Consider the following 21,123-nt stretch of genomic DNA (forward strand, 5'->3'; position numbering starts at 1 on the left):
TGTACAAATTATCATTTAAAACCACAAGAAAATCCAAAATAAATTCTAAGGAAAACACCTATTCATTTGAAAATCACTGAAATGCCATCAGTTGCTAAACAAGATCTTTTTGATGTAACAATTTCCAACTTATATGCCACACAATGTATCACTTTACAGTAAATATATTTGTATACTCGCTTATGTGATTGGTTTAAAGGGGTTATTTAATACGCATAAGCAACCTCTGTACTTGACCTCCTAGCGAAGCATGCACAGGTGAAATGCTTGGAGGTCACACAAGGTTGCTTAGTTGCTTAGCACATTTCTATTTGTTGGTGTCACAGTTGGTGTTCCATTCAGCTGATGGAGATCGTGGTCCGGACGTTTATATCGGCGTTACTTATCGGCATTGCTTCTCATAGCTCCTGATCTACTCACACCTATACTTATTGTAAGTTTTATGGTCTTAGTATTGTAATATTGTTGTGTTATTTTTATTTATTTTGTGGTCCATATTGAGTGGACTTTTTATTTAATATAATGCTTTCAAACTGATCCTCAGTGCACTGTTTGCTTTTTTCTTTTGTACCCTCAAGGAAGTTGTTACCTGGAGACGATAGGCCACAGGGTCAATTTTCTTAGTGACCAAAAATAGTCTCATGTACTTAGGAGCAAATGTCTTTGGAGAGTTCTTTAAAGGTAAGTCCCTTGTGGACAACCACACCCGAACACCCAGTTGATACACAGGAGCGGGCGTTTTTGCTTGACGTAATTGAATTGCTACACTCTGCTGAATCTTTTGCAGAGTAGATACCAGTGAGGAGAGGCACAGGGCAGGAGACCATTCCTGTTCAGGAGGAAACATCTTTGCATGGAATGCAAAGGTGGTAAAGAATGAACTACAGTTGGTAGATATGAAATGGGAAAACAAATCCCTGATGGTGCAATCAAAAACCTTTCTTAGAGGATGACCTTCTATAGGACTTTGAAGGCTGTTATAAAACTCAATTTAGACCAGAACCACTTATAGAGGTTTAAAGCATATGTAGCAATCTCTAGTGCATAGTAATGAAAAAAGTACTCTTTGATAAAACGCTTCTTTACAGCGTAAAACACATTAGAGGTTTTACCTTTGTGTGTTGCTTCAATTGCCCATTAAAGGTCCAATTTTATCATTTCCATCCAGCCCTTCATTTTGTACCGCTGTGCTCTGCACTATTTTTTCCGATTATGGTTGGTAGTAGATGCATGTTGGGAATTGTTATAAGAAAGTTTCGCAGTTGCTAGGAAAGCGGTTCAGTCTGACTGGTGTGTGTTAGTAAGACACCGAAAATACTGTTCCAAGTGTTCGGTTTGTCCGTTAGATTGTGGGCGATAGCCCAACATCAGTTATTTTTGAATATCCAGTAATCAACACATCTCAGACCAAACATGGAAAATTCAGTTAGTTCCTCTGTCTGAAATTATCTTACAAGGGAGGCCATGTAAACGATATTCTTCTTTGAAGAAAACCTTGACCAGCCATTGAGCAAACAAGGAAATGGCACGAAGTGAGCAAGTTTAGAAAAAGAATCGATGATTGTTAGAATTACTGTAGCACCCTCAGAAGATTGCTCAAGTCCATAGAGATACAGGTCCAGGGTCGATTAGTACAGTCAGTTGGTTGTAGTAATCCTGCTGGTCGCTGTCACCTTTGTTTCATTCGCACACAAGTTTCACAGGAATGAATGAATAGAGCAGCATCTTGTGGAAGGTGTGGCCATCAAAAACATCTTCAGAGCAATTTGCCTGTCTTGACCCACTCGTCTACATCAGTTTGTAGATCATGGTACCATTGAAGAACTTGCAAGCGCAATGCCTTAGAGGGTTGTGAGGGAGTGAAGGAGTTAACGCCCTTCCTCTGCAAGGATAAGTTAACTACACACTGGTGCCAGGTTTCCTGCCTGAGCTCTGTAAAACAAACTCCTAATTGAGATGCCTTTATAAAGCAGGAAGTAACTGTGTGCCAGTGTTCCTGATCCAGCTACAAAGGAGGGTCACAGAAGACTGCCTGTAACCCTGCTGGATTCACACCTAGCACTAACCAAGCCCTAGCCTGCAGGGATCCAGGCTTTCTGTTCCCAGAAGGATTTGCCTTGGAACAATGGGATCCCAAAGCCCCGCACCACAAAAAAGCCTGCGCACAAACAGGGCAGGAATGGACCTGAGAGAGGTTCTGGGAGCAACAGGACTTCAACGGCTGCATATGACATTTGCCTGGAGAAACCAGAGACGCCAGACCAGCACATGCAAATAAGAACTTTTTATATTGTTCCCAGATATTGTTTTGTATGATTTGGGGCTTGTAACTGGCCTAGATAGCCAGTCAGGTAGCGTGGACTTGTCTGATCTAGTAAGTCTCCCATGGGGGAGTAGGCTTTCTTTTTATGCTTTGTGTTTTGCTTTAAAGGAAGAGTGTGCCCAATGTTTTGTTGTATTTGTGGAGAAATAAGCCACGGTTTGGTGCAGCCCAAAATGCATTTTGTGGACTCCTAACTGACCTCACCTACAGGGCCGCTCTGTCACATGGGGATATAAAGTCTATTGAAAAACCACAGACACTCCAAATCCTGAAATGACAGGATCGTCTACATTGAACTCTTTTAGAAAAGCAATATTTTCAGTATGTCTTACATGGTGAAGAAATGTCACATGATTGGACTGCAGCCAGTTCATGTGCATAAGGTAAAACAAATTCTGAAGATATCAGTAATGTTATAGGTGGATCTTTATGTGAAACAGCATCCACGTTTCCATTGTTCTTCCCTGGTTTGTAAGTTACATTAAATCGGATACAGAAAAATGTAAAGTCTAGCGTGGAGACGGTAATTGGTATATCGGGCAGCCTGTAATTGTGTTACATTTATATGATCTGTCCATACAGTACTTCCACCTCATTTACACCCACTCCAAAAGATTTCTCTGTCACAGGAGACCATGACTAATACCAGGGATCAATATCGCCAGACAGAACACGGGAGTTTATAAAATTAATTTATTGGAAAAACATATCCACAACTATACAAAAGACACAAACATCACACATACCAAACTGGGGAAACTGGGGGATACCCTGCCTAACTAGTCCCAGGGACCTACTTGCAGAGATTTCCCCCGTTCTTTCTTTGCCCCGTGCCTACAGGGCTGGTGTTCAGGCCTGAGACCAGCGCTTGATGGGACACTGCAATTTCTCCCTGTCACAGCAACACCTCTATAACTCTCTGCAGGCTCTGTCTGCTAGGGTCTCCCTCCCACCTTTTTATACACTTAAAACATAATATTGCAACACTCAGGGCCAAGAGCTGCCTACATGCTGGCCCTGATTGGTGGGTAGGACTGTAACATAACATTTGCAACAATTCTATGCAAACATATTAACCCCTGATTCCTGAGGTGCTGGAACCAAGCAAAGACATACATATATATATACATAACATACAATACAATACCAAAGTATTACTGACAGGTAGGGGTAATGGCAGACTTAACCTTTATAAACAGCAGCCATATTTCCCCCTACCGTCACAGTCTCCATCCAAGAAACGCTTCTCGGATGGGCAACAATTCTTTTCCATAATTGTATATTTAATTTTAGCATTGGACAGCTTTCACGACAGAATGGACGAGGGAATCTGTAGAAGATTGTTGGGATAGAACTGCACCAAAGGCTGAATCTGAGGCGTCTGCTTCTACAATAAATGGTTGCTGTGGGTCAGGGTGCATCAATTACAATCTTCTTTGTAATTCTAGAAAAGCAGTTTTGACTTGCGTTCCCAAAGAAAGGGAAACCTGTTTCCTAAGAAGAGTCGTCAGTTGAAGTACCATAAGCATAAACTCTTGAATAAAGTGGCAATAAAAATTAGCAAATCCTAAACATCTCTGCACAGATTTCACATATGTGAGATGGCCACACTCATATGGCCTGAATCTTTCATTCATCCATAGCTATTCCGGACTCTGAGATCACATATCCTAGAAATTCAATTTTTGACTGCAAACAATTATTTTTCATGCTTGGCATACTATTGAAAACATTCTAGGTGGCAACATACCTACTTGATGTGGCTTTCATGTAGTTGTGGGTCACTAGGAAAAATGAGTGTCATCAAAATATACTACCAGGAACTGATCTAAAATATCCCAAGAAATATAGTTTAAGAAGCTGCAAGGTGGAAGGAACATTGCAGAGAATAAAAGGGCATAATTCAATATTCGAAGTGTCCAAACCATGTATGGAAGGCCATTTTACATTCGTCACCAGCCCGTATGTAAACTAGTTATAGGCATCACAAAGATTTAACTTGGTAAAGAATGAGGCGTCCTTTACTGGTTCCAGCAGTTCTGGGATTAGCAGAAATGGGTCTATTCTTGATGATGTCCTTCAGAACACGGTAGTCTATATATGGTCTAAAGGTTCCCTTCTTTTTAGGTACAAAAGTATGGGTGTCCCAGCGAGAGAATTAGACGGAGTGATAAACCCCTTTTCAAGGTTTTCCTTTATGTATGAGTAGTATGAGAAGAGTGTAATGGCCTTTGTCTTTGGCACAATGGAGGTCATTAATTATTTTAGGCTGTTTCAGTGGAATGTGCAGTGCGGAAACCAGATTGTAGAGGTATTTAAGAGAGAATAGGTGGTGAGAAAATGGAGTAAGGAAGAGAACACAAGGCGTTCAAGGAGTTTAGAGCCAAGAGGGATATAGGACAATAGTTAGAGAGACAGGTAAGTGCAAAGTGGAGTCAAGAGCCGGTAGATTAATGGAAAGCAGGTAACTGCAGAAATGAGGGGCAGTTGGAGGTGAAGAAGTGGAGAACTTTGAATGAGTAAATTAGAGGAGGTGATGGTCAAAGAGAGGAAAGGGGGAAATGGAGAAATCAGAGAGCAAAACGTTATTTGTGAAAACCAGGTCCAGGTTGTCTCTATCCTTGGGTGCTGGCTGCCGTCCATTTGTGATGGCCCAAGGAAGAGAAGGGTTATCAATGTGTCAAAACACAATTAGAAGAGAAGGGGAGTTAGAGGAGAGAATGAATCCTGTCTTTTCTTCTAAGTCAAAGAGAAAGACAGAAGGGGTATGAGTAGAGATAGGTGGGTGATAACTGACCGCCATTTGGAGAGGAGAAAAAAGCTGGACAGTGTGAGCCTTAAAGGAAGGAAAATAAAGAGAGGCATGTATACTGTAGAAATGGTTCGGTAATGGCAGATTGAGGATCGGAGGAGCCCCACACCTCCATTCCTGTCATAATGTTGTGGAGTGTGGCAGAAAGAAAGGTCACCATATGAGAGGGAAGGTTCCAGTGAAATCAGACTGAGTGAGCCAAGTCTCGGTTATAGCAAAAAGATGCAGAGAGTGAGAGAAAAAGAAGTAATTTTTGACAATTCAGATCACAAGACACATGGAAGCCAATGGAATACCATCACTGGGAGCACCCAGGTGCCACAATGGAAAGTAAATAGAGAAACAGTACCAGGTAGGAGAAGGAATCCAGGTGTGAGGAGCGGTCTAGATGCAAAGAGGGATTCAGATGCGATGAGGAGTCCAAGAGCAAGGAAGGGTCCAGATGCAATGAGGGTTCCGTGTGTAGAAGAGAATAGTCCGGGAGGCAGTGTTCCAAACAGACTGGAGTCAAAAGAGAAGTGAGATGGGCACGGGTCATCAACAGGGAATCCAGCAAGCGAGAGGGGATGAAAAACAAATGGGTAAGATCCAGCAACAGGAAAAAGGGATCAGGCAACAAGCCGAGTCCAAGAACAAAGTAAACAGTTGCAGTAGCAAGGAAGTAAAACCATTCTTGGTTAAATAGCACGACAGTCGGCGATAAACCTCAGAAAACCGGAGTGGCCGAAAGATACTAGTCCTGGGGAATCAGGCGAGGTCTTTTGCATACTAGCAGTCGGGACATGACAGTATCCCACCTCTGGAAAGGCCTCTGGGCCCAGGCTTAGTACGTTGCAAGGATTTAAATTCTTGAACCAACCTAGATGCATATATGTCAGAGGCTCATTTCCAAGAACAGTTCTCAGGGCTGTCACCTTGCCAATCGATAAGGTATTCTAATCGCTTAAGTCGAATACACAAATGTTTTACTTCTTATTCCCTGGTACCATCCTCTGTCACCACACATGGTTCTTCTCTGGGAAAAAGAGCCTGAATGGCTCTCTTCAGCAGTGATACATGAAATACAGGATGTCCTCTCCAGTAAGCAAACAAAGTACCTGGGCGCTCTCTCTCAAAGGAGGTGATAATAATGTAATGAAAATATTACCATGCAGAGGACCCCACGTGAATCACTATTTCTGTGATCGTCTTAGAGGACCCCTGTCCGCTGCTCGAACCCTATAGGGGATATTTCCTTATCCCCAATCAAAAGGCAGAAAACAAAGACAAGGGGAGCGCGGATAAATAAAAAGTAAATCGTATGTATAATAAGGTGGGCTGGTTTAAAGTACAGCCAGACTGATAAAGCTTCACTCCAGTGCACAAGGGTTCAGCCCGAACCACAGTCAATGCACATGCGGGAATCTTGTAACGGGGATGGTGTTGATGTGTAATAAAGATAATAATAAATATAGATATTCACACGGGCTTATGTGAGTACATGCGCATCAGGGGGTCTTGATTCCTGTCCCGGTGTCTGTGGAGAGTTGGTCCTCCTCAGCCCGGGGTTTTCAATTCGTCTCAGGTCACCGGGTCAATCTTCTCCTTACCGGGTGTGGTCGTTGTAGTTAGATTCCTTTTGATGGATCAACTTCCTCAAAATTCACATCACAAGGACAGGGAGAGTGGAGATAATGAGAAAGCAGTTTGTGTGATCAGCTGCTGGGGTTAAAGTACAGCCCAGCTAAGAGACTAGCTGGATTGACTCTCCACCCGGGTGCAGCACAGGGGTTAAACACCACAGTAAATGCCGCACACAGGGTGTCCCTTGATGTTACCTAAGGCAGAGATGTAGGGTAAAGTATATGAAGTAATAAAATAATATTCACATGGGTCCGTGTGAGTACAGGCACATCAGTGAATCCTCTGATTAGATACACTTCATCCAGTGCGAATCCTTCTTCCTTTGGGTTAGTCATAAATGTCACCAAAATATGACTCAGTCGCAGTGGGAGTAGGAAATAAAAGCTCCTGCTTTATTAAACTTCACAAACTACATAAAAAATAAAAAATTGAAGACCTCCAGGCGCAGATGACAAAGACCGTGGCGTTCAGATCTTACTCGCACTACTTCCGCGTCCGGGCGGCACTTGGAACTCAGGGGGCTGGAACGCAAGCTCTGCTTCTCTCCTACGGTGGCCTCGTAGGTCCAATAGTCCGGCGGTGAATAGAACAACGGGTTTCGCTATAATTCAAGCTTCCTCGGGTTCTGTTCGGGCTGAACCCTTGTGCACTGGAGTGAAGCTTTATCAGTCTGGCTATACTTTAAACCAGCCCACCTTATTATACATACGATTTACTTTTTATTTATCCGCGCTCCCTTTGTCTTTGTTTTCTGCCGAACTCTCCAGTAAAGCAGCAATCCCAACTCAGCCGCAATGGGATTGATTTTCCGGCCAACTGGAAAAGGGCCCATAAATCTGGGTTTTAATTTAGGGTGATAACTCGCAATCCTCAAGTGTTTAGTGGAATGCCAATCGCTATCTTGTACCATATACTGAGGTGCAGGTCTTGATTTTTTATTGGTATAGTGTTTATAGGTCCATTTGAAAAGTAATAGTTTCCAGGTTACAGTGGATACGTCTTTGGTTGTGTCTAGCAATGTCAATGAAACTGGGTGCATTTTGGGATGCCTACCGATGATACAAAAAAACAGAGTAACGCGGTGGAGGGAGAGTATAACTGTGATTGTTGTATGCAAACTCTGATAATGGAAAGAAATCCATCCAGTTATCCTGTGGGGGTTTACATAACTGCAGAGCTATTGTTCGAGTATTTGATTTACTCGCTCTGTTTCACCAATAGTCTGTGGGTGAAATGCCGAGTAGTAAAGTAATTGAATGCCAAAACTGTAAGTAAGTACCTTCCAAAATCGGAGCAGAGCAGAGGCTAGGTAGAGCTACAAAGTGTCACATTTTAGAAAACATGTCTATGATTACCCAGATTACCACATTATTTTAGGATATCAGAAGACCAGTGATAAAATCCATAGAATGCCTTTGCCAAACAGCGAAGGTGTCCATAAGATTTTTGTTGAGACATCTTCATTTGAGCACATATTACACAGCATTGGGCTTATTTTTCAATTTTTTTTTCATTTGCAGCCACCAAAAGCAACAATGAATGACTTTGAGAGTCTATTGTACTCTTGGATGACCTGCTAATTGGGTGTTATGACACAACTTCAGCAATTCTTCATGGGTTTTTTAAAGGTACATAAATCTTCATCCATTTGTAAATTAATCTTCCAACTCCAGGGGTGCATTCGGGATGTTTCTTAATGAACTGTAATTCTTTTCTCAGTGGGTGGCACCTGTAATTGAGTTCCCCAGGCAGTCGGATCAATAGCCGCAATGACCTTCAGAGGCGTTAAAATCGTCAGTGGTTCAGGGCGGTACTCATCGGTGGTGTGTAAACGGGACAAGACATTGTCCTTCCAATGTTTAGTTCCCGGTCGGTATGAGATAATATACAGAAAGTGTGCAAAACACAACATCCACTTTGGACAAAGACACCTAGCAGACTTTAAGAATATTACGTTTTTATGATCCGTAATAACTTTGACGGAATGGGGGATCACCTTCCAGGTAATGTTACCAATGTTTGAACCCCTCCTTGTTTGCCAAATGTTCTTTGTCGTATACAGGGTTGTTTAGTTCAGGACCAGTTAATTTTCGTGACTGGTATGCTGTGGGATGTAGAACGTTGTTCTTCATCGTGTTGTGTCAAAATGCCCTAAAGAGTGGTGTTGGAGGCATCATTTTAGAGGACAAAAGTTTTATGGGTGTCTGGCTGAGCCAACACAGGAGATTTGCCAAATTTCTTTTTTAATTGCTTAAACAGACTCCATTTCGTAGGTCCATTTGAAGGGTGCTCCTTTACGAGTGAGGTTAGTTAGAGGTGTTGCCACCTGAGAGTATTTTGGTATTCAACGACAATAGCAATGAGCAAACCTAGGAATTGTTGTACCTCATAACGTTATGAGTAGGCCAGTCTTGAATAGCGTGAATTTTCCTTTTGTCCATAGACACGCCATTAGGAGTCAGAATATACCCAAGGCATTTCACCTCTGTAATGTCAAAAGGATATTTTTCCAGTCTGCCATACAATTGATGTATTCGTAATCTTTTCAATTCCTCAAGTACACGTTTCACATGTTCCGAGTAAATTTAAATATCATCCAGGTACAGTGCAAGGAGATTCCAGGTTGCTCCCTAAAAATGTAATTAATAAAAAACTGAAATGCTGGAAGGGCATTGCAAAGTCCAAATCGCACAATACTCAGTGTCCATACTTTATTTTAAATGCCATTTCCCACTCACCCCACCCCCCACACCCCCCGGTTGGAACCTCAACAGATTGTACGCCTCCCTTAAATCCAATTTGGAAAATCAGGACGCATTTTGAACTTGGTCAATAAGATCCAGAAAAAGATGAAGTGTTTCAGTTTTGATGGTAATCTCGTTAAGTTCTTGATAGTTAACACAGGGGCAATGATCCACCATTTTCTTCTTTACAGAAAACGGAGGTGTCCCTGCCGGTGACGTGAAATGTCATATAAAACCTTTCCGTAGTTTACATCGATATACAGTATACTTTCAGGACCAGGTTTTACTTTAGGTGAAAAGGGATAGATTTTTCCATGAGGTACGTCTTTTCCTGGAATCAGGTTGATGGGACGATTATAGGACCGATGCGTGGACAAAACTTCTGTGTCCACTGGATTGAAAACATCCCTGAAGTCCTAATAGTCTTCGGGTAGCTCCTGATTAGAATTAGCCATGAATTGTTCCGAAGGTGTACTATTGCTATTAAGCATCAAACTGAATAATCTTTGGACACATTTATCCTGACAAAGGCGAGACTGAAAGGATATCTCCCATGCATGCCAATCGATAACAGGATTGAAAATTGTTAGCCATGGAATGCCCAGGGTCACTTTGAAATGTGGTGCATTTTTTAAATCGAAATGGATGTACTTTGAGTGATCCTGACTCTTAATGCATAACATAATAGTTTTATGCATGATGTCCCCAGACGTCAACAATGATCCTTCTACTAATCTGGGTTCCGGGTTTTCTTATAAAAAGATGGGTATGAAGTGGACCCTGGCTTACTGTAGAGCCATATAGTCTCCTGACAATCCTCAGTTGACCAGTACTTCCAAAGCTAAACTGTCTGATCCCACAAAAACTACAGATAACAAAAGGAGTGCTTGTGGATCCACCGTCTGTTCTAGTTTAAGACTTCTGATTTCTACGGGACTAATGCTCAGAGGTGCACTCCTACATACTTCCGAGCTGTCTCGTTTCCCATCTTTAGTCGTATGCATTCTTTTATGTAATGTCCCTTTTTGTCCACAATATAAGCATAGGCTCTCATTTTGTCTTTGTCTTCTCTTCCTCGAGGATAGAGGGCCCCTATTCATCCCAATTTCAATGGGTTATGGTGATGAAGCTTGCACATGGTTGTCGATGTAAGGGCCCACACACAGGGACTGCGTCATTCTATACAGGTCCTCAGTGGACAGCTATAGTAACTGCACTACCCGACTTCCCACGGCCTATAGAAAGGCACCTGTCCTTTCCTTCAGGGCTTTAAAACAAGCTTACTAAGTTCTCTGTTTCACTGCTGCTTGGAAGCTCCCAGACTTGCTGACTTTTGCGAAATCCTGGTATGATTCCGACTTATCCTATTACTCTGCTGCTTGCTCCCTGCTCTGATGTTTGGCTTGATCGACTACTCTTCTGTTTACCACCTGCCCGGACCTTGGATCGTCAGACTACTCCATCTTCCTGCTCCTTCTTGATCTCTCTGCCTATATCAACCGTGGATCCAGTCTTCTGGTTCCAGCTACCAATGTGTATCTCTATTGATCCGATATTACAGACTCTCCCTGTGGATTCTCCTTCGACCCTTGACAGTTGTAATTCTAGTGGTTTGTGGGTAACGAGCATCCATTCTCCGTCATCCGCACCGTCGTTCATTCAACAGCTGGTCCAGTTGAATTGTCAAATCGACCAGATCAGCCATAGTAGCTGGGGCAGGCAAAACCTGGGCAAGGTCATCCTTAAGTTCCTCACTTAAAACAAGTTGGAAACCGCCACCAGAGATTCTTCCAACCAATTTGTCGTAAATTGTTTAAAGTGAGTCATGTAAGTGAAAAAATCCTGACTCCCTTGACCTAAGATTAGCATTTCAATGTCCTTTGTACGAGTTGCATAATGTTTTTTAAACATTTGTCTAAATTGTTGCATGAACTGAGCATCATTTTGAATTGTTGGGTTATCCTTGCCAAGCAACGGATTCGCCCAGGCCAAGGTATTTCCTCCTAGATTAGAAATGACGAAAATCACTTTAGCCGAATCAGTTTAATCAAAAATTGTAACAAGCATTGTGTGTGGAATGCAGCAATATTTTTGGGTTCTCCATGATAAAATTTTGGAAGAGGTATGTTATACCCCACATTCTGTGTGAGTAACAGTGGTCTAGTGCTCACCCCGTAGCATTGTCCTTAGGTAGTGGTGGTGAATATACTGCACCTCCAGTAGAAGTTTGCACCATACTGTAGGTTGGAGAAGTAATGAATCCAGTTTGGCCTTTAGGGCATTAACTCGAACTAGAAGCATAGCATTTTCCTGATGAATTGTCACACACAGTCTTTAACTTGAACAAGTCTTGGGCAATTTGTCCAAATATTTTCTCTAGATCTATAGCCTCAGGTGTGTAAAATGGCTGCTGCAAACTGACCACGAGACACACTGGAGCAGATAGAGTCCCACTAAAGCTAACCCCTCCAGTGAGAAGTGTGGGGAGAAGTATGAGGAGCTCTATTTTTGACATGTTAAGTTTAAGTCGTCGGAAGGCCATCCAGGATGATATAGCAGCGAGACATTCATAAACTTGGTCTATACAGCAGGTGTAAGGTCGGGAGTTGAAAAGCAGATTTGTGTGTCATCAGCATAAAGGTGATATTTAAACCCAAGAGATGTGATTAGGTCACCTAGAGAAAGTGTGTACAGATAAAAGAGAAGAGGTCCCAGGACAGAGCCCTGAAGCACCCCCAAAGGGAGATAGATAGAGGAGGAGGTGTTAGCAGAAGAGACACTGAAAGTACGATGGGAGAGGTAAGAGGAGATCCAGGATAGAGCTTTGTTACGAATACCAAGAGTATGAAGAATGTGAAGGAGAAGGGGGTGGTCCACAGTCTCAAATGCTGCAGAGAGGTCGAGTAATATGAGCAGAGTGTAATGACCTCTGTCTTTGGCAGCATAGAGGTCATTAGTAATTTTAGTGAGAGCTGTTTCAGTCGAGTGAGCAGTGCTGTTTAGCTTGAGAGAGGGCAGAGTTGAAACAGGACAGCATAAATGTGTGGTGAAGGAAGTCTGCGACATGGCATATATGTAAGCACTAAATAGTATGTTCAGTTGCATATTATGTTTTCTTGATCAGCATCAATATAAAATATACAACCTTTTTTATAACCCCGTCACATTTATTATTCACTTTATGTGGATTGGCATGTACAGTATAAGTGAGAGAAGTAGTGTTGTATTTTAGCAATCGTCTGGGTTCATTTGCAGCCTCACCTTTGTGATCTTAAACAAATCAATTTTTCTCCTTTTGCCTCCATTTGTAGACCTTTAGTTGGTAATAGACATTGCACTCTCTTTTACCCTCTTCTCTTTGGAGACAAGTCACACAGTTATACATAACAAAATCTTCTCAGCTGATTTCAATAGAGGTTGGCAAACTGGTCCAAATCTGTTTCCTGGAGTTTCCAGACCAAATTCGATCCCTCTTCACCATATACCGTCTGCTGATTGGGTTCCAAGAAATCCAAGCAGATTGATCCAAATCCGCCATTGAATGCAATCCAGCTGGATTTTTATGAATCCAAAGTCAGATTCCGAGATAGACATGCCTGTGCTGAAGAAGAAGCACACCTGAGGTAACCTGAGAGATATGCTTAGAGCTATGCAAAGTATATCTAAATGAGTCCCATTCCACACTTCCTAAAAGGATTTCCATACCAACTATATAGAGTTGATAAGTCTAAGGCACAACCCTAATGACTGGAATGGTGTCAGACCCAACAGAATTAGAACCCACAACCACCGATTTTCTAGGTCACAGCTCTAGCAGTATTAGTTAAACCAGCTGATGGTTAGCAGTGCACCACTGTAACTGTCTATTAGCATATCTCCATGAGATATATATGTTGTTGATTGTATGTAACCTTGAAAGGACTTCAAGGACAAAGTAGTATGTACTTGGTGCTGTGAGTTACTGAGGCCAACCGAGATTAAATAAATGATTCTTGACAGACTTGACCTACTTTCTTTTAACATGTATGTTTTCACCCTAATTCTAACAATGTCTCAATTTTTAACAGGCTTAAGAAACTATATTCTTGGTACATTTTCATCTGTTTGCCAAGTGCTGTAGCTGATTTGCAAAGTTGCAGATACAAATAGTTTAGGTGTAATAACCCTAAAAATATTGGTTCCAGGTTACTGGCTACTGGCAAACGTTTAGCTTCTTTTTGGAGACTGACGTTTTGAAGACATCAATTGCTTTAAAAAAAAAAAGGTTAAATTACGGAACATTAGAAACCTTTTAGCCAAGTAAACAATATATTATATTTACCTTTAACATATGTAACATCAGATAACTTTGTCACTGATTCAACTTGTAGAGAGGGTAAATAAGTTGCATAGGTACACAAAAATAACGAAATAAGATCTTTAGTTTTAGCAATATAACTTTGTACCCAGGAAAGTAGTTTATTTGGTAAACAGTAATAAAGACACATCAGTAAAAGCTGTAATTCCCCAGAATAAAGATGTACTACACTTTCTGTGGATATTAAAAAGTGAAGAGTACTATAACAGCCCCATCCATAACATATTCAAATTTTAAGGCCAATTTCAAGTTTGTTTATGTGGAACGTAAAACTAGGAATTTTGTTGTAAATAAAAAGGCCTTTATGTACTGTTGAAATAATGACTAATTTAGAATTCAGGCTGTTGTAAAACTGAATTTATAACTGGGGCAGTAATTTAATGTACATGATCATTTAAATGCAATGTGGACTATGTGCTGATACATTTTGTTTCATAAAAAGACACAGAATTAGGTGAAGATCGAGAACTGAAGTAAAATAACCAACTTTATCAAGTAACCGCATGTACTGTAGTAGCATATTATTTATGAAAATAATCTTTTGTTTTCTTGTTTGGCAATGGAAATATCTTTTGACCCATATGTACTATACTATGCCATATGAGTCCTTCAGGTCCATTCAAGTAAATTTGGTTTGGCAGTTTTTGTCCGAATTTGGGGGTTTTGCACATCTTTGCTTCATGCTCTTTTGCAGTGAGATTTTTTAAATACTGTATTGCAAGTGAAGGACAGCATTGTCATATGATTGAACATACTGTGTGAAGTGAAAGACAACTATAATATACTGCACCGACACACTTTATTCGAGCAAATACCCAGTATGTACCTGGCAGATACCTGGAATGCGCCGCTCCTCACCTCTGACAAGCCCCGTTGCGTTTGCCTTCCCAGCCTGGGTTCATGCCTGGCTGATGGGCGGCTGATCTGTTAAATGATAATGATTAGGATTTAATAGGCTGCAATGCTTCGCGTGTCTACCAGATGGCATAAATTCATGAATTGTAATGCAGTATATATATATATACTGTGCAGTATTGCAGCCAGCGGGAATAAAATGCTTCAATCCCTGCCTGGAAAATAACCCAATGCACTCGGGCAGAAAACAGTCACAAACCTCAATACACCCGGGTATACCCGAATTCGTGGGACTAGCCAAGCTCGAATAAAGTGTGTCGCCAGTGTACATATCATTACTAATGCATTCATAACTAATACATGTATAATATTTATACAACCATTTACACAATGGTTTATGTTGCAGTAACATAGATAATGCAGAGACAGCAGACTTAATATAAAAGGAAAAAAAGAGACAAACAGCGCACAACTCATAGTGTAGTAAATTAAATTATATTGAAAAAGTGACGGTGGTAATAAATGCACGTACATAAACTTTGGAAAATCAAGCAATAAATTAATTATGGCACATGTTACCCACTGCAGTCAGCGTCATCAAGAGTCCTCCTCCGATAGATAATCCAGCACAACACCTCACGGTGATAGATGGGACCTGCAGACACGTGATATCCCCCAGCCGCTCCTACATTCGATTTTGTAACTGGGTCCCGGTGCCTATGGAGTCCACTCCTGCTTCATCACAGATAGCAAACAGAGGGACACTCCCGCTCCACACATCGGTATGTCAGAAACCCGTCCCGGTTTCAAACCTCACACAGGTGCCAGATCAAACAGCTGCTGGAAGCAAGTCCCACTGGTAAAATATGTGCAGTCGCCCGATAGACGTCACTAGACCCGCGTCATATGGAGGTGACTGTCAGATGTAAAAACGGGCTGCACAGACGCTGACAGGGATGAGTATAAGTTCTCAAAAGTAGTCCAAAGTGTCAATGTAGCAAATAAACATATTCTACGAGTTCCGTCAATACTTCTTCAGGGATAATGTAACATGGTAAAGCCCAATGTTTAAATACCCTGCGAAGATCACTGATTGGTCCAAACTGGGGGATAGTTCCACCAATCACTTAGATCCTCACAGGAGTACCACATCATTAATCACAAGTGTATACAACCATATTAAAATACATTTTATTAATAAACTAAATACTTAAAACAATTATATCACTAACACTGAAACGAAATAAAGACAATGTTGGTGAAGGTACAATTTCATAGACAATGTATACAGAGTATATAAGATACATATGGACTGTGAAAGATAAATCATGAAGATAAAATACATACAGTATAAATTACAAAAGTGCTAAACATGCACAGGTGAGAGACAGAAATCAATGAGTGAAAAATGCCAACCACTTGCAATGCAACATACCGATGTGTGGAGCGGGAGTGTCCCTCTGTTTGCTATCTGTGATGAAGCAGGAGTGGACTCCATAGGCACCGGGACACAGTTACAAAATCGAATGTAGGAGCGGCTGGGGGATATCACATGTCAGCAGGTCCCATCTGTCACTGTGGGGTGTTGTGCTGGATTATCTATCGGAGGAGGACTCTTGATGACGTTGACTTCAGTTGGTAACATGTGCCATAATTCATTTATTGCTTGATTTTCCAAAGTTGATGTACGTGCATTTATTACCACCTTCACTTTTTCAATATAATTGAATTTTCTACTCTATGAGTTGTGCGCTGTTTGTCTCTTTTTTTCATTCACTAGCCATCTCAGATGTTGAGCCATCTGGAGTGATTCAGCAGCAGACTCTTACTTTTGTAAAAGTTTTTCCTTATACATTTGTTCACTGTTTTTATTTTATGACTTATTCATTTAGTGTTTAATATAGCACTATATATTTCACTGGGTTATCACTTGTGTTGTATGTGTTTTATTTATTTGACACAATTGAAGGAGACACACTTTTTTCACTTTAATATATGTACAATTTGTAGCGCAGATATTTTCATCTTTTTTTTTTAGTATAAAAGGCATTACATTTTTATGTAACCTAACTCAAACTTTATAGAAAACTTCAAACTAAATTTCATAGTGACAAAGACTTCATAGAATTCAACTAGCGTAATACAAATATAATACCACACACTACAATTCTCCATGAAGGATTGGGGTTATATATAATGTCTCACCTAGACTCACTAAGTGTGAATGCCCAAAAGCATTTGTTTGTTTTAGTGAATGGAGCAGCTCTTATGCAACTTAGTCATTTGAGTTCTTGTTGTGCTGCCTAATTCATTTACATGAATCAGAATAATAATTGCAGAATGTTTTAAGACCGCCCTTCCGCCTCCCGAGTTCCTGTGGTGTGGGAACAGCACAAAAATATTTTACGGCCAGACACAAAATGTCTTCAGGCTTAGTGCTCGCTTCTGCGGCTAATAGAAAGGTGCAACATCAGGAGGTGACATTGTGGCTTTTTATTAGTGACACCGGCAGTTATGTTTATAGATTTTGTAAAGAATTACAAAAAAAATTACCCCATCCCTGCATTAGGTTAAAACAAAAAAAATATTTTGGGGGGCATTGCTGCTTTAAAAGTCTATTTCTGTGTTCGTCCTATTAATAATAAAAGCAAAGGTGATTATACAAATATTAACAAGTCTTTTCTTATGTTTGTTCTTCTGTTTTAAGAGGAAGCCGATTTGAAGATCAGAAGCCCAACAAATTGTGCAGCACAGATATCGTAAGTTTATACCATATTTGTGTCCCAGTATGTTCTTTGCACCAGGCACAATAATGGTTGCAGTGATAAAAGTAATCTTCATAAAGTAGAAAGTTTAGGCTATACCTATTAAGTGGTCCTAAGCCATGAGGCACCTTGGGACCCATTACATTTTAGCATCACTTAGTAAATATGGCTCTTTGTATTTTGTACATGTACTGTAACTACACCTGTATGTCTGCCAACTATTTGTGTAAAATATGGGACATTCAGCGGCTCTACGCCATAAGACACCTTCTGGCAATGGAAGACATTCACGTGAATTGGCTGCAAGGAGCCTTTTCGTACTAGAAGGTGTATTATGTAATGGAACCGCATAGCAAATGTGGACAACAGTATGATAGCACTTCACCTACAGTACATAGGATTTACACTCTTGTCCCTCCTTTTATTTTCTATTCTCTCCATTTTTCTTGTCTTTCTCCATTTATTATGTTCCATTTCGTTTTCCTTCTCTGTGTTTTTTTTTCTCTTTTTCCATATATTCTCCCAACTTTGGTCATCCCTCTTCTCCCCAGAGCTAGTAACCTCTTCTTCATATATAAGTGGCCTAGGCCAACGATCCCTGTCATGTCCTGACTTCAAACACAATAAGGGGAGCTTGACACCAATTTAAGAGGGTAAAACATAGCTTTATTAACTGTAAACAAACTGCTCAGCCAGCCTTAAAAAAGTAAAAAAAACATAAAAACCGTTAAAACACAGATAAAAACCTGGGGTAAAGCTCTTGAGAGCCAGCCGTTTAGGAAGGGCCCCTCCCTTTGATCCATTGACTGAGGTAACCTGCATTACTATGTAATCCCTCTTTATTTCCCTATATGTATTAATATGTGGGGTCCTGAGTACACCCCCCCCCCTCTACCTAAGAGAGAATATTCAGCCTGCAAAGAACCAGGCTGGAGTCAGACAATGCAGCGGGGCTCGTATCTTATGAATAACGCTATTTTATCGGTATAGTAGCGGCCACTGGAATCACATACAGTGGCCCTTAAAATTAGGGGGACCATATGCAACACTTTTGGTACTCATACATATAGCGGAATAATAGACCTTTCTATGCAAATCTCCCACAGTGTCACTTATTCAGTCCAGGTGGGCCACTGTTGGTGTCGGCACAGAGTTGAGCTCATGTAGAGTCATTTGTGTTAAAAATAAATTGCAGGCTTGATACTTCACAAAGATGTATTATCTGGGTACTTTCAAAGGATACTGATGCATTGTAGGGGCAATCCCCTAGATTCATATTCATTTGGTTTACTCACAGCTTGGAACCCAAGCTTACATGGGCTCCTTTTCTCTCCTGGATCTTTTCTGCTGTCTTTGACAAGTGCTGTCCTTCCAGGCTTGGATGCACTGCAACCAGACTCCTCGAGACAGGTCCTCTTTTTGCTTCCTTGTGGGTCTCTCCTCCTCACGTGATCCTCCCAGCCTACAATATATCTACACTATATTCCCAAATCCTCTTTCCTTGACGTCATATTCTCAGTGTCCAATGGTCTTTCTTCTGCTCACAGTCATTGCCCAGAAGGCAAGTCCATCAATATATTTGACACTGATTTGCAGAGCAGGTTAACTCCTTATATCCACTGGGTACAGTGTGTATACATATAAATACTTAGTGTTTTTACACATGCAACTTCCCCTCCCCCTGATGAAGCTCCACCCTCGGAGAGAAACGCGTAGGACGTACGACGTGCTTACATCATTACAGGGAAGTACTCTGTCTCTGTTTCCTCGCATGCATTCACTTCTGTGATACTGTGTATAGTTTTGCACTACAATCATATTACGACCAATTGGCTTTACTATTACTATATTCTCTACCCGTATTCTGTCTCCCCACTTCACAGGCTCTGGTTAGTGGGTCTGCGGTATGTGTATTTCACACGGAGTGAATATATTTGGCATGAGAGGGTGGATGTAATTTAAATTTGTATTTGCATTGTATGTGCAGCAGTGGAGAGACCCAATTCAGTCATTTTGATTATAATCTAGCAACAACTTTGTAACTGAGCTGTACTCCGCATGGCATTAATACTTACATAGTTTGCCTTTGGGTGTGTGTATCCATCTACATTCAGCATTCACTCACTTTCGTACGTTTAACGACATACCAGCCTTATTTGATTGTATGTGATTATTGAGTTTCATGCACTATGGTCAACTGTGTATTTTGATTAGATCAGCACTAAAATTATGCAGTGATGTTAGAGCTGCGTCATGCTCCTCATGGCATTTATATATAGATAGCTAGCACAGTTTACCAAGATACTATATGCTCATGCTACATGTTCATCCGCTGTAGATCTATTTTGATATGGTGGTTAATGACAATATACCATCTGTGAGCATGAACATTGAACTGATTGACACACTGTGTATAACTGTGTATTTCGATTAGATTAGCATTAATATTATGCAGTGATGTTGGAGCTGCGTTATGCTCCTCGTGACTTTTATATTTAGTTAGTTACCACAATTCTCTACACTACATGTCTATTTGGTGCAGATTATTTAGACAGAGGCTAATGAGTGTATATTTGTATGCATTACCTTACTATCTCTATAGATATCAGGCCAATTAGCATCTATTAAATTGAGACATGGACTCAGTTCATTCCCTGTAAACCTTATTTTAAACTTACACACTTTAATTTGTATTATAAGCAAGTGTAGACATATATTATTTTGATATAATTAAAAGTTATGTTTTAACTGCCTTTGAGTGCACCACTAAATGTGCTTCTTTGTGGAGGGAAATTGGTTAATCCAGTTACTCTCTTTTTCTGATAAAATATATCAATTTAAGCACATAGGTAGCACCAGTTGCCATTTCAGGCAATTTAGGCACCCTCATTATTTCATTCATATAATATTGGTGAGCGTTGTATTTTCATTGTGTGTGCAATTTACCCTACCCTGCGGTGGCTGATTAGGCCCAACTGCACAGCTGGCAAATGGAGCCAGCCATTTAATCTCACTTAGGCAGGTGTACGCCCTGATTACTGTTGCATCTCAATCACGGCTAGCCCGGCAGTTCCACCACCATAATATCCCACTAAACCCTTAGCTGGACCAGAACCCAGAACAAGCTGTGATCTGCGCTTCTGGTTATTATGGGACTTCCAGGGTGGTGTTAAATATGTCCAGCCCTAGGTAGACACTGGGGCTGAGTATCTGCTGGCTGTTTGGTCATGGCCCTTATGTAGGCTACAGCCACATGCTGGGACTCTGCTTTTCTTCTCCCAACTTCCTTGGAGCCTTCTTTGTCCCCAGTCTTCCCAATATTCATTTTCTTACAATTCTGCTCCCCTCATTCTACGTTCTTCTTATTCAATCTTGTGTGCCCTAAGTACACGATGAAAGGCACTCCCAGCTTTATTTGATCAATTAAACTTCGTTTCCAAAATTCAATCAGAAAGAGTAAAAATTATATAATTTTACAATTCATTTTGGTGTTTTCTAATTTGCTATACTACTGTTTTCGTTTACTACTCCCTCTAACATCAACTAGTACATTTTATCCGTGGTCTAGAACACTTTTTTATTATATTCCTACACTCATATTTCTAATGGTAACCTTTTCTTTTGAAGTATAAACTCCCTTACGG

The 21,123-nt window shown here is 40.8% G+C and overlaps 1 protein-coding gene across 3 annotated transcripts in view; it reads left to right on the top strand.

The window, feature by feature from the left end:
• AFF3 (ALF transcription elongation factor 3) overlaps positions 1–21,123 on the top strand; it is a 508,712-nt gene that overhangs the window by 292,055 nt on the left and 195,534 nt on the right. For all 3 annotated transcript variants that reach the window (XM_075590476.1, XM_075590475.1, XM_075590473.1), the window contains one exon: positions 17,422–17,473. In XM_075590476.1, the coding sequence (XP_075446591.1) occupies positions 17,422–17,473 (52 nt within the window). The remainder of the gene's footprint in view (positions 1–17,421; positions 17,474–21,123) is intronic.

The sequence above is a fragment of the Ascaphus truei genome, chromosome 3 (genome assembly GCF_040206685.1).
Source record: "Ascaphus truei isolate aAscTru1 chromosome 3, aAscTru1.hap1, whole genome shotgun sequence".
In the NCBI taxonomy this organism is placed as follows: Eukaryota; Metazoa; Chordata; class Amphibia; order Anura; family Ascaphidae; genus Ascaphus; species Ascaphus truei.